Here is a 15,314-nt window from a genome sequence, read left to right as displayed (position 1 = left end):
CGAGCACTGCTCTTTTCTCCCCACGCGCACCCTTTTCCGCCCTCTTTCTTTGCAATTAAGATTGAATCTTGATGTGTGTATTTGAAGCATTTATTTAATTTTTTTTATCTCTGTTTCAGATTGTTCATATTAATCTGGCTGAAATGACACTATTCTGGTGTTTTGACAAAGACAACTTCATTAAGAAATGTCTACCGTGATATTTGATGAAGTGAACCACCGGTGGGTCTATTAAGCATGAATCAAAGACTGGCTCAAAGACTTACTTTAAGCCCAAAACAGGGCTATAAGAATATCTCCACGTTTGCATCTTATCAGTTCTTCTGGCATCACAGGCAATCTCCTTGGTTTTTCTCTGATTAACATGCTGATCTAAATGATGACAAATGGCAAAAGGAAACACCTGATCTAGGACTTAGTTTTTATTTTGCACAAGCTTGCATATATACTGCACATACATTCAGTTCCGAGGAGATGGAAGGCACACGAGGCACTTTGACTACTGTATTGTGTAGGTGGTAAAAAGCAAAGGTAAAAGTCTGATTAAGTGATTAGAAATAAAAACTTCAAAACACACAATTTTTTCACCTTCCAAACAAGATAGAAGAAAAGTTTTGTTGTACATAGTTTTTTTTTTCCTTTTTCTTTCCTTTTGTTTTTTTTTGTTTTTTTCAAGCGTCTCTTATGACTACAGTGTCTGAAATTACAATGGCTACCTGGACATAAGTGTCTCTTTATGTCTCTACAGAGTTAAGGAGCTTAGGAGGGCGTTTATATTGTCTCTGTCTACCAAATAATATTACAATACATCCCCAGAAATACCAAAAAATTATACACCATCACCAAATAAATTATGATAAATTAAACCAATAAATTATGAAACTTCTGCATGACAAATTGACAACAAAATCCACAATGCTATCCCGTTAACAATGCATGTGTATCCTTCAAAACGTATCAAAGAAAATTGTAACAGTTTCAGCTGGAATTACCATACTAGAATCAAAGAATTCTTTCATACAAAAAAAGCATAACAATGCTATTTACATCATATTGCTAAATCATAGAAAGGCAGTGTTTTCTCATTTTCGGTTTGTATTTACATACATGTCGAAGCCAGTGAAATCATGTTTAAAACCCGTCAGGGAGCACACACCTCATAAATACAGCATCAAATCTACAAAGAGTCAAGAGTCTTGTACAACACGTTGCATTCAGTACAAATAATTGTTCCCCTTCCCAGAAATATAGTCATATACAAAGTTTCTTTCTTCTTTTTCTCTTTGTAACATCTTTCTTTGTAATAAAAAACAGTCCCAAACTGAGTTTGGCAATTGATTTGTACAGATCACTACATGACAGTTTTTTTTTCATTGCATGAAAACAAATAAAAAAATTCTAATGTCAAAATGTAAATGCGCAATTGTGTATCACAAGTGAGATGAAACTTTGAATCAAGGTTATTCAGAGAGTTTTTTTCTTCTTCTATAGAGTGTCCTTAATGGAGTGCGAAATGTACACGGCTACATTTAGGATTTTCCACACAAAGCAACAAATGACCCTGTGTAACCACGCAAACAGATCCATCTCATTTCAGTATCAAATTAATGCAGACCGATCGAGAACACCTTTGACAGGCAAACCTGGAGAGGTGGTGAGATGAAGGGGAGAAAATAGTCGACTGAGAGCCACTCGAAACATTTAAAACATAACACATCTAAAAGTACAATAGCAAGAAAAAAAAAAAAAAGAGTTGAGATGTTGAACATAACCTCCCTCTGGTTTGTCTTAAAGATGCAGTACAGTGATAAATACAAATAAAAGAGAAACAATAGATAAAAGAAAATAAACAGAAGTCCTTATGGGAACTAAAACTGACGTACTACCATGCGTGTATATCACACACTCCCTGCAAACACGCACATGCACAGGTAAGCACGCACACACACTTATGCACACGTATTGCCTCTGTGCTACGTTCAATGGCTTAAAGTACATCAGATTCATGTGGAACTAAGCATCATGCTTGTTCTTCTTCAAATGGGCTGTAAAAATTTGTTTTCCTGGACTTTGCATGTAGTTCATTACCCAGAACCTATTACTGAGGATATTTTGTTTCAAAACAAGGAAAATATAACCCTCTGTTAATTTAATTTGTGCTATTTTGTTCAATATTTTTTTTAGGATTTAGTAGTCAAATTGTATAATTTCTGTTATACAAATTTAAAAAAGAGAAATAATTTGCTGGTATAATTAACATTAGGCACAGGCAATTATCAGATTCATTAAGTGTGTAAAACACACAATGCCTGTTTGTATGGCTGAATATGAACAGCTGAATTCGACTAAGCACCACTTTATGCGCAAATTGACGCAACCTTCACTTTTAGTTGCAAAGCATCACCTTTAAATGAATTAATAGTGATAACAGAATTCCTTACGATTTGAAAGAATCGTTTATTTATCACAATGCATGTAAAGAAGAATGTATGTCAGCCTTGCAAGAGACTTGAGAATAGAACGGGGCCAAACATCTCCTAACTTTGTTTTGGGTTTGTTTTTCCTTCTCTTTACAATGCATAGTGAATAGCTTGGCGTTTTGTGCGTTGTCCGGGGGCTGTGGACGATGCCAGCCCTGGCGACAGAATGACAGCACCTCATGCTCTTTTGTGCCCATTAATCTAGAAGTCAGCAGGTTTTTTAAGGCATTGTGCTGACAATAATTGCCGGCCTGCGTTTCAATTCATCAGCTGGATTTGCCCAATGCAAACGGCACAGGCTTCCAGAGCAGATCACATGTCCAGCCCTTGCCCTCTACTGCCGACTCTTATTTATGAACTAGGAAGGGATGCACAAAGAGTCTGAAAGGTCCTCTTTTCTTTTGTGGGCACTGTTTTGATAAGAAACTGTGCTTTTTTCCCTCTAGAGTAGGCTAATCGTTGTAATTGGTTACATTTGTGTGGATCTCTTAGCAGGCTTAGCTTCTAAAATTCAATTCAAAGAACTTCATATGATTCATAAAAATGTACAATTGAACTCAAACAAAGTCTCTCGCGAACATGAAGTTTCACTACTGATAAACTGTACACTGCCATAGCATAATCAGATGATTGTGAATATTAAGCAAATCTGTACATTTCTAACAAATAAACTATGTACAATCCAGTATGTAGAAAAAAAAAACTGGTTTACTTTTGCAAATGTTCAAATAATTCTTTTCAGCCTGTGTAAACCAAACTTGAGATAATCTACCGAATTTACGGTCCAATTATAGAGGTGTTCCCAGCTAGCAGGTGGAGAAAATCATCAACAACAACAATTCTCTTGTCTTGATGCCGTACGGCACGTGTTTGAGTTTGTGAATTACTGTGTATGTATGAGAGTGGTCTGTGTGTGTGTGTGTGTGTTTATATGAGCAGTTGTGACAGTGTGCTTTTTATGAGCAAGAATGGTTTCTCAGTGGGAAGGCGTCCATTTTTTTGTGCCGAACTGGCTTGCCCCAGTATGAAATGGCCATGTTGCTTAGTTACAGGAGAGGCTGCTCCGTGAAGGAAAAAAAAAAAACCTACGAGTAGGCCTCCCTCCCTAGAGCCAGTGCTATCAATGTGGACACAAAACACAAGAACATTGGACCCTAGCCAACATAGAAGAATGGCTAAACCAAAAAAACAGTTAATGCCGTTTCTTTCAAGAATAACATCAAATATATATATGTATATATATATTATATATATGAATTTCCCACATAGAAAATGTATACCCCTCTTTATTATTATTATTTTTTTGTTCAAAGAATAATTTATTTTCTGTAGCATTGCCATGAGAAACAAGAATACCACATGTCAATTTTTTGTATTTCTTTTCCTTTCTTCCTTTTTTGCAGCAAGCATTAATAACATTAATGGTAATAATTATATTAATCATAAATAATAATTACATCTATACAAGCTACAAATGCAAGTCTTCTTCAGCAATAGTAAAACCATCACACATTGCAAACATCCGGGGATAAAACAAAGCCCTCAACAAAAAAATGAACAATAAAAGAGAGAAAATCAGGGTGTCAGTTCCATTTGTTAACCATCGTGTGGTAAACATAGTAATGCCCATTTTAAAGGCAAGGAAAAAGGGGGTAAGGATTGAATACAGTCAAAACAATCAAGAATTTTATAGACTTTCCCAAAAAGAAGCACAAAAAAAATTAACAGCTAAGTCATTCAAAAGTAGCCGGGACTTAAAAATAGGAATGCTACCTCTTACTTTGTAAAGATTCGGGAAAAGAAGGGATGACACTTGGTAAGCAATTCAAATCACTACTCATGCAGAAGCTCCTGCAGACAATTGGGAGATTTGAAAATCTCTGGGACCTCACTGTCCAGCTTGCAGATGACCTTGTAAATGGCCTTCTTCCAGGAAGGATCAACATCTTTGCCTGCCACAATGGCATTGAAAAACTCCCGTAACGTGATCTGTGCCACTTCCAGGAATCGCTCCGGAACCTGCTGATACACAAGGAGACAATGACATTAATAAACATATTAGGTTTCAAGCCCAAGTCTCTGATTAAGAAAAGAAAAGAAAAAGAGAAAAAAGAAAAAGAGACAAGTAAATAGGAACAAGAAAATAAGATTCTGTACTGAGACCCTTCTGGCAGAAAATGCAAAGAGGAGTGTTGGGCTGCCAAGTCTGAGAGGACATAAGAACGACCCCAAATATCGTCACTACACCAATTCCTCAGTTGCTGAAACACATTCTGCTGGTGCTGACTTAAATACTCGTGTGTTTAGTCATTTAAATCTTTTATATCAATTGTCTTTCCTTTTTTTGTCTAACTGCACCATCAGGGGACGTGAAAGTACTTGATTGCTTTTGAATGGCTACAGTGAAACAAGCAACAAGACGTTTATTTTTCATCGAAACAGGTCAAACCATCACATAACAACAACTTACAGTCAATGTTTTGAACGTGGCAGAATTTGTGAGGTTGTAACCAAGAGGAACTTATTGGGTTAAACATTACCTGAGCTGTTCCTCTTTTACAGTCTACTTCCTAGAGGGAGTGAAACATAATTTGTTGACTTCCCTTTATTTGACACAAGATTGTTAGCAATGTCTCATAAAATGTCTTTTTGTCTCAATATGCTTCCACTTCTAGAAGGGGAAGAAAGAAGATTCTACCACTGACAGCAGTCCATAAAATACTAAATTCTGCTTTGCTTCTTATCAAGTTTCAGTGAAACTAGATTCTGTAGCGAACACGTATTGCTTTGCACCAAGTTTCAAACCAAAGTTGTAGCCTCTATCTCAGGTGGAGGAATTCAAGGAAAGTTATCCGTGAACTCGGTGCTCTTGGACAAGGTCTGGACCTCTAACTGCAGTATTTTCCTGCAGTCAGGTAGCGTGTAGGGCGCTACTGAGGAGTTTGTTCTCTACAACCAGAACACATCCTTTCTGGCGTGAGGTTGTTGTTCGTGAGAGAGGGCCAAGACCGGGGGCGTACTGTAGACTGGCCCTGTGATCTCTTTAGCACCAGTGACAGTCCCTCTCCGCTAACACTATAGAGATGATTAGCCAGGCAAAGAACTAAGTCACCTCCCCTACAGCTAGACAAGACACTTCCCAGACATGATGCTTACTGCCACACACACTCACAAACACCCACTCGCTCGAACACAGATGGGGAAGCAGGCATGCAGGCACACAGAAACAGACACAAAGGTTGCAAAAACACAATGCTGTCATATTAAAAGTGTTACCACAGGCCACATAAATTTATTCACCTTCATGTCATTCCAAACCTGTATGACTTTATATTCTTTGGAACTCAAAAGATGTTTTTTTTTATTTTTTTTTTATTTATACAATGGTAAATAGTGCGGTCTATTGTTGTTTTGGACCCCATTGACTTTTAATCTATGGACAGTTCAAAATATCTTATTTTGTGTTCCACTCTTTATTTTTGGTTGATTTATCTATTTAAGATGCTTTTGAGGGTGTAGAAAGATCCAGAGCAATTTTTCCTCCAACCATCCCGAATCAATGTGTTCGCAACAAAGCTCATGACACCATCTAATATTCATCCTCCACTGCAAGGTCAAAGTTGCAGTCCTATAGTTGGTTTTATCAATGCAGCCCTCCCCCGTGGATCGGGATCAGCGCTTAGTTTGGCATCAGTACTATCAATCAGACTCTGACTGCTCCTCAAAGGCCCTGCCAGGTGAGCAGTTGTCTGGACAAAGAATCTCATCCATGCGACCCACACCATCCCCAGCTCCCTTTTTTCCATTAAGTGTGTTAAATATACTGTCATCAAAGGCATACCCTTGTCTGAAAGGCCTTGACCGGTGTGGAAGATGTTTCACTCTGCCGCCACAATCATAAGTGCTTGACTTTTGGTTGTGATGCAGTATTAAATTATAGCATGGCTATAAATACTGAACTTATAATGGCAGTTAAACTAGATGGTATGATTCACCGGAGTGTAGTTGATGGCTTGATTGGGTTTATATGCTGTAACGTGCCCTAGCCTACCTCCCTTTTATGATGTGTTCTGGTGTTAGGGAGTAAATAGCTAAAAGTAGCGACGTTGCTAACTGAATTGTGTAACATAATATCATAGCTTTTCCAGTAACAAGCCTGTGTTTTCAACAAGTAGCCCTCTCTTGAATAGCATTGGGAAGTCTGATTCAGTTGGTTCATTTGGATGATTCACTTTAATGAACTCGTTAAAATTATTCTTTGGTTAATTTCAATCATCACTCAGTTTTCTTCATGGAACTATTTCTCTCAAATAGCATTGGTAAGTCTGACTCATTTTAGTGAATTGGTTCCCTCTGGCAAATTATTTAATGAACTGGTTAAAATTATTAAAGGATAGGTTACCCTAAAATGAAAATACTGTCATTAATTACTCATCCTCATGTCATTCCAAACCCGTAAGGCCTTTGTTTATCTTCAGAACACAAATTAATATATTTTTGATGAAATCCGAGAGCTTTCTGTCCCTGCATAGACAGTATCTGACCATAAACACAACTGACACGTTCAAGGCCCAGAAATGTAGTATCGCTAAAATAGTCCATGTGACATCAATGGTTCAACCGTAATTTTTTGAAGCTACAAGAATACTTTTTGTGTGCAAAGAAAACAAAAATAATGACTTTATTCAACAATTTCTTCTCTTCCGTGTCAGACTTTGATGCACGTTCATGATAGTACCATTACGCATGAGAGTGCATTTCTCTCTTTGCAAACAGGCCAAGCAACAAACAAGATTTCATCAAAAATATCTTCATTTGTGTTCCGAAGTTGAATGAAGGTCTTACGGGTTTGGAACGACATGTGGGTGAGTAATTAATGACAGATTTTTCAGTTTTGGGTGAATTATCCCTTTAATTGGTTCATTTGAATCATCACTCAATTTTGTTCTTATAACTGTCTTTTTCAAATAGCATTGTGATGGTTCATTTAGATGATTCCTTTTAATGATCTGGTTCAAAAATGTTTATGGATTCATTTGTGATTGGCACTACATTTTTGATTCAATTCAGATAATGTAGGATGTTGTTTAGTTTTATTTTTTTAGTGTAAATTTATGTGTATTAAAGTATACAATATTTATTGCATATATATAATCAATAAATTACATTATTTAAATATATCAACCTCTTAAATAGCTCGCTACTTTTCCACCTTGTGGTGTAACTTGCTATGTTTTCTCACAGGCAGCTTGACTGCTTTAAATTACAAGTAGCTTACAACTGTTTCAAAGTATCTATGCAACACTGCTGTGCCTGAACTCTGTCCATCTCAAACGGGTGACATTTTTGTACAGTGCCGTACAGTAATTTCTCCCCTCCTCCTCTCTTTCTCCTGGGGCAAGATCATAGGATGGGAGGGGGAAGAGAAGAGAAGAGGAGATAAAAAAAATACTGCCCAAGTGCTTTTGGCCAGAGCTCTGTCTCCTTCTACTTCTCCCTCCCCGAGGGGCACAGCCTTCAGGGGTCATTTGTTTGATTATGCTGACTGTCCCCAGCCTCGGCAGTACACAATAAAGGCCTGACATAGCAGCCTGCTTGCCTTCTGTGTCCTGCAGATACTCATCACGAGTGTCAGGACATACCAAGGTTAGTGGTCACTGGGACGGCGCTCATAGGCGAAGGGCTTGCCAAACGCACTTGGCTGATGAATGAATGTCACATGGAATGGAGGGGGTGAGAAAGAAAAAGAGAAGAGAGGTGGGGGGGGATTACAAAGGTTATAGATATCCAACCTCCCCAACACCCCGACTCTCAACATACCCTCTCCCCTATTTTTTTCACGCTTTTATAAGTCTTCCACCCCCTCAGACAATGGCCAGCAGCTTTCTGGAAAAACAACAGAATAATTGCACACAGGAAGAAAGAAAAAAGTGATAAAGGTGCCTTTCTCAAATTTGTGTGGTCTCAGAAGGGAGTCTTTCTCTTTTGGATGCTACCATAGTCCCTTAAAGGCAAGTCAGTCTGGTTGGCAGCCATCTTGGTAATGCCTTCGCCTAGCTAAATGGCTGAATTTTTCAAATCTATTTGTCAAGACTGCGTTTCAATAAAATATTTAGATTCAACAATAAAAAGCTTAATTCTATTAAAAATACAATAATACAATAAAATGACATATTATTTGATGTACATGCAATTCCTACAGTTAATTACCTTAAAAGAGTGTAGCATAATGGCATAGATTTTCCAGAAAAAAGATTTTTCAACAAGTTGTGGTGTAGCTTGACAAAATGTCTCTCTTGAATTGCATAATTAAGTCTGAATCATTTCAGTGATTTGGTTCAATTGGATGATTCAATTTTAGCGAACCGTTTAAAAAATGATGAATTAATTCTAAGTCATTACGCAGTTCATGGAACTGTTTCTTGGCAGTCTGATTCATTTGAGTAAGTTGGTTCATTTGGATGATTCACTTTAGTGAACTGGTTCAAAAAATGATTAACTGATTAGTTTAATAATCTCTCAGTTTCTTTAAGCTAGTTTTTGTTTAATGTGCATGCGAGTCCTAAACTTGATTGGCTCTTTTAACTGAAAGGCAGGGCTTACATTGATCCCCTTTAAAATATCTGATACGCCATTGTATGAAGAAGGTGTGTGCACCTGTTTAGTGCTAATGTGAAGATTTTATAGCTAATAGATTTGTCTTCATCCTATTTGTGAGAGAGATATGTTCACATAAAATCTGATTCCTTTGCGTAGCCACTGACTCTAACGTAGGGTAAAGCCCAGGAGTGCTGCATTGCTAAGAATATTCCTGTGAGGAATTTCTCCAACTCATTTCTTTTACCATAAAAGGGCAGTAAAATGCTGACTAGGGAAGAAGACAATGTCAAGGAGAAAAGGGTATTGGTATTTTGGATCCTCTTGACTGCTTGCCTTGGAAAGAGAGAGAGAGAGAGAGAGAGAGACAGAGGAAAAGAGAGGGAGAGGGAGAGTTATTCTTGTCACAAACCCTTTTGTCTGCATCTGCTGACTGCTTGCCCATAGCCAGCAGCATGCTTTAACTGTTTTGTCACCTCCTCGCCTCACACGGATCAGCTGTTGTTCTTTTGTTACGGCTATTGTGTAGGCTAAGCCTCTAAGGCCGCTCTGCTGTGCGGTAAACACAGCTGAATCGCACGGCAGACAATTCCACATCAATATTTCATATGCCCTCTTTAGGACTCCTGATTCAGTCAAGTTGAGAGGAAAAATACGTCGGGCACGGTTTAAATGGCCCACAGAGCCCTCGGAGAAAATTAATACTAATAAAGAAAACACTACGTGTGTCGGTGGCTGCCGTGTTTTGTGCACGCTGTCACGCTGTGTTTCGCTTCTTGGCTGTAGATGATGTGAATGTGTGAAAAGCGTAAGTGATTACTCAATTACTTCCAGCAGATCCAACTTCCGATTTGCTTTGCTATACGTGGTAATACGTCATATTAATAAACTAATATCCCCGAAACAACATTATCAGTTAAAGGAATATTCTGGTTTCAGGGTTCAAGTTGACAGCATTTGTGGCATAATGTTGATGCCATAAAAAATAAAGTTGACAATGCAGAAATCTGGGCTACAGAAGTGGAAGTGAATGGGGCCAATGCAAACATGAAAATACTCATAGTTTTAAAGATATAGCCAAAAAATGTAATCAGTATGAGTGTTAATAAAATGTAAGTGTGAGAAAATGGCCTGGTAACCATTTATGTGTAAAGTTATATGCAACTTTACAACTTCATTACCCTGTTAAAGCAGGGTCATATACTCCAAAACCCTAAACTGACAATTATACAAGTGACAAATGCACATGATTTAACAAATGTTTTTTTTTTTTTTTTAATTACTAGCTTCATATTTCTTCTATTATATCCCCTGAAAATTTGTCCCCATTTACTTCTCTTATAACTGCCTCATCGTATCCTTGATTTTTGCTTCTTCTTTTTTTTTAAGAAAAGAAGGGACAAATGCCACAAATTCAGTCAATTAAGCTCAATTTGTATTGAAAAATAACTTTTGCGTGATTTTATTATTTGAGTATCATTATTTGAGTATCATTACAAATAAGACTAGCTGGCCACTGGTTCCTGCCCCCCAGCTTGATCAGTTTTCTGGCAGCACTGCATCCTCAGCGCTGCTGTTGCCAAGGATGAGAGGACACAGAGACCGTCTTATGAAAAGAGGGATATTATATCGCCCCTCCACTGAGAAACACAAGACAAGAGGTGAAAGAGGGGGTGGGGGCAGGTACAGCAGTCATGATCAGCAGCCCCGGTACTTCAACCAGCATTCATTCACCCCACTGCGTGTGCACTTGGGCCCTCTATACAAACTGCCCCCGAATCGACTCTGTTTGTTGGGTAAATATTGATTGAGGAGAGACTTACCTCCTGATAACTGCCATACAAATCAAGGACTGTGTGGGGAGGGGGAGGAGGGCTGAGCGAATGGGTGTGTGGGAAATGTCATAGATGAGTACCGCAGATGAAGACACGGTCTGTGAAACTTCTGTATCTCAAAAGGCCACAGCGTAGGGAACTGAAAGCCCAGGCCCACTCTCTGTCCCTGCTAAGAGTTTCTTCTTGGGAAGAAAGTCCTGGTTTCCTCACCAGAGTTAATCATTAAAGGGGAAGAGTCTACTTTCCATTTCATTGCGGCTCCTGTTTGATATTGCCTCTGTTTGAAGCTGGTGTATCTCACTGCTTGTATTTGCTCAGGCCAAGCCGTCCAGTCAAAGGTGATAAATTCACCTGCTGGCCAGTAAGATTTCTCAGAGATTGTTGAAACAAGACTCACAAGTCTAAAAACATTTAGATTCATTGCTAACGATGCAGCATTATTATTAATCAAATTAAGTCAATATCTAATCTAATGATAATGCAGCACAAATAATAATCATAATAATAATAAAACTATGTAAATCTCACTATTCTGCTCACTACTCACTATTTCACTAATTTATATTCTAAGGACTGCCTGTTGCTCACATTTCATACTTCATTATAACCATAATTTCCCTATCTCAAACTTTAATCTGAGAAGTGAACACTTCCCTTTCACTACTGGTAAGGATCCTCAAAAATGTATATATATTTATATATATAAAATATAAGATTAGTATAGATGTTATATTTATTTTAAAATGTATTTTACTGCGATATGTGCCTTTTAAAATAAATATAACATCTAAATGCCGCAGACTATTTCAGGAGGATTTTTTTTTTTTTTTGGAGATAATGGATTGACAGAGAGCAAACAAGTCTCAAGGCCAGGGGGCTGAAAGCATAAGAGTCCACCCCACTCGCCTCCCACCCACTCGCTCTCAGTTTCTCTCTATCACTGCTTGTCCGGGAGCTAGATTGAACTTCAAAAGAACAACATCCCGTTGAACGCGAAACGTTACACTGAACGCTGGACATTCGGCTCCAGCTAATCAATAGCACATAGAAAGCAAAACCTTGCAGTTTGATAAACTCTTGGCTGGAGTGTCAATCAGGCAAACAGATTGCATGTTTCCCTCTCTGATAAAGATTCTTTCAAAACCCACTGTGATGCAACTGAGCTCCACAAACTGTCCCGACAACCTTGAAGCAGGCCTAGGTTCTCACTGCAAATGCTGGACAAACATACGCATGCTGCTGCTGATTCTGCATTGGCCTTGATGAAAACTATTTTTCATACTGAAGAAAACTTTAAGCAAGCACCATATGCCCATTTCTCAAGGCACGCTGGCACATAGTGAGTGTGTGCGTGCGTGGATATATTCGCTCTCACCTTTAAATAAGGTCATTCCCTGGTTAGTTTTTTTTCCACAGAATACGAAACAAGCATTATAAAAAGAATTGCTCAGCCTAAAAAACAACAAAAAAAACCTGCCGTAATTTACTCGCTTTTTTCTTGTTGAAACACAAAAGGAGAACACTTTAAGAATAAGCTTATAAGAAAAGTACCATGAACAAATCTTTCGCGACAGATCTTTTCAATGTAAAGTTGATTCAGTTCAAATCGCACTGGTCTGGTTCTCCAAATTATTTCATTGAAAAAGTAATTGGACTAGTAAATGTATCAATTTGTGTTTCATGGAGGTAAGAAAGTCATACAGCTTTGGAACAAGAGTGACTTATAATGAGATTTAATTTTTGTTGAACTACTGCTTTACTGAAGACTGTTTATTATGCCAAATCTGATTTGCCATATGAGCACGATGTCCTTTTACCCTTCTATATCATTGCATTTACTAAAGCAAACAATGCCACAATGACATGTGCACTTCAAATTCAGGGGCACTAGGTCTCTGACCTAGAGGAGGGTCTGGGTTCAAACCTGCTTGGGCTAAAGGTTATGAAGTCATTTGTCTCAAATTGCAGTTGAACCCCATGAAAGAAGAGAGTGTTTGAGGGAGGGAAAGAGAGAAAGAGGGACATCTGGAGGAGAAGGAGGGGGGAGAGGGAGGACAGAATGGCCTAAGGACTGGAGCAGGCAGGAGGAGGAGAAAGGCAGCTTGGAGTTGGGTCTTTCTTGTCTGGCTGAAGAAAGGATCTGGCACCGAGACTAATGAAGAGAAGAGGGAGGGAGACAGAGACGGGGCGGTTGGGTGGGAGATGTGCCAGGGTTTGGAGAAAGCCGTGCACGAGTGCTACAGATGTGTTTGAACCCCCTGGAGCAAAATAATGACATAATCACCAGTGGTGTCACTGAGCAGACTGCACACAAGGTGACATGGGAGAACATGGAAGGGGTCTGGGTGGAAAAAAGGAGGCCCATCTAGTCTGTGGAAGAACTTTTCCATCAAAAGCTATTTGTAGGGAGCCATAAAGACTGGCACTGGCACCGGCAGGTGTTTCTCAGTTTGTGCCACTTCAGGAACTTATCTGTAGGAGGAAGGAGTTCCAGCAAGCTTGCAGGCCCTTTAGAAGCTACTTAACGCCCTGTTTATGTTCTGTCACAGGTCCCTTCATGACAACAGAATTCCAGCCCATGGCAGGCAGCACTTAACGCTGAGAGGCAATTAAAGGAAGTGGATATTCAGCACCACAATGTCACACTTTAGGGCAGGAAGCATGTGATGCTTGTTGGTGGGACATGGTCAAGTTCATCCCGTATTCTTAATCAGAAATAAACTCACTCAACAGTATTTTTATATACTGCAAAAATCTTTCTCTTAATCAGCTTTTTGTCTTGATTTCCAGTAAAGAAAATGTCTGAACAACAACATTTATTTGTTGCATATTATATTATTGGGTCCCACTTTATATTAGGTGGCCTTAACTACTATGTACTTACATTTAAATTAATCATTTGATACAATGCACTTATTGTGTACATACATGTTTTTACATTGTACTTATATTTTTTAAAAATACCTATATGTAATTACATCTGTAGTTAATTTCTGTAATTACATTTATAATTATACTGTTGACCTATCCCTTACACCTTAACCCAACCTTAAACCTACCCATACCACCAAACCTGTCCCTAACCTTACCCGTATCCCACCTCAATAGCAGCAAAAGTGTTTTGCAATGCAATATGAACACAATAAGTACATTGCACTTCATTTTTGATGCAAGTACATAGTAGTTAAGGCCACCTAATATAAAGTGTGACCTATTATTGTTATAAAGTTGCATAAGTTTGTATAAGACTAGTTTTTAGAGAACATATATTGATTATATATATAACATAATTTTGTTTCTGACTGATAGTAAAATTGCGGCTGATATCGATAAGCCTATAATTATGACCAATAAATGGTTGTTATTAAAATCTTTACTGTGCTGCCTAAATAAATAAAAAAATTAACTCTAAAAACTAAAATCAGTAATTTTACAGTAAATACATCACAGTATAATGTACAATTTGTAAAGTACAGTATATTGTACAATTTGAAAAAATATATTCATTGTGAAATTTGTTAAAGATAACATTTAACATTTTTAATAAATTATTTATGTTTTAAAGATTAACTTTAAGTGTTAGATGGTGGCAAAGGTAATAGAAATGTAAAAGTACTGGAAATGAACATCTACAGTTAAATTTCCAATATAATCTAAAACCAGTAAAAAACAAAAAGGCAAATTTGAGCCAATAATCAATATGGTAACAATAAATTGTGTATCCCAACTTTTAAGCATAAATCCACCAACATTTTTTGAGGTTTATACATAAAACAAGACAAAAAGTAACTATTTAATATTTTTACTGGAAAACAAGATAAAGATACTAAAATTATTTTTGTTGTGTACAATATATTCTTGAGCAGGTTTGATATGCAGTCAATAAATTCTTAAGTAGTTAAATGAAACACTAAAATTAGATTTATAGCATGAGGGGAAGAATTAAACTTGAACAGTATGCACTACATCTATGATTTATTCTTTATGTGCCTGTGTGTGTGTGTGTGTGTGTGTGTGTGTGTGTAGTAGCAGTAGTTTTCTTTGGCTGCTGCTAAAGACTGCAGGGCTTGGTCCCTCTGTGCAACTTAGTGACCATTAATAAGTCATTTTGTCTGGAAAAAAACATTGCCTGAAAGCATCACACACTCTTATCTAATTTCTGTCTCTGTTTCTCTGAGTAATATAGAATATAGAGTGCCTACAGCAGTTTGGCTTTAAGTCCCTCTAAACTGCCATCACCAGACAGTTAGGCTGAAAAAACTCTTTGTGTTTGGTAAGTGAAGCAGTCTAAAGTACGTGTGCTTTCGTTGCACCTTCCATTATGAATTATTAAATTACATCTCCTTGTTGATGTTGCTATTTGTGCTAGTAACGAACAAAAGATAAGTCTTTAATGCAGATT

At 37.8% G+C, this 15,314-nt stretch overlaps 1 protein-coding gene across 3 annotated transcripts in view; it reads right to left on the bottom strand.

The window, feature by feature from the left end:
- Positions 1-412: 412 nt before the first annotated feature.
- The window catches only part of LOC306886153 (prospero homeobox protein 1-like), a 36,712-nt gene continuing 21,810 nt past the window's right edge, over positions 413-15,314 (bottom strand). For all 3 annotated transcript variants that reach the window (XM_079443055.1, XM_079443053.1, XM_079443054.1), the window contains exon 5: positions 413-4,499. In XM_079443055.1, the coding sequence (XP_079299181.1) occupies positions 4,314-4,499 (186 nt within the window). In that variant the 3' untranslated portion in view covers positions 413-4,313. The remainder of the gene's footprint in view (positions 4,500-15,314) is intronic.

Source organism: Barbus barbus (genome assembly GCF_936440315.1).
Source record: "Barbus barbus genome assembly, chromosome: 20".
In the NCBI taxonomy this organism is placed as follows: domain Eukaryota; kingdom Metazoa; phylum Chordata; class Actinopteri; order Cypriniformes; family Cyprinidae; genus Barbus; species Barbus barbus.
Note: the sequence above shows the minus strand (reverse complement) of the source record. Positions and strands in the feature narration are given on the sequence as shown.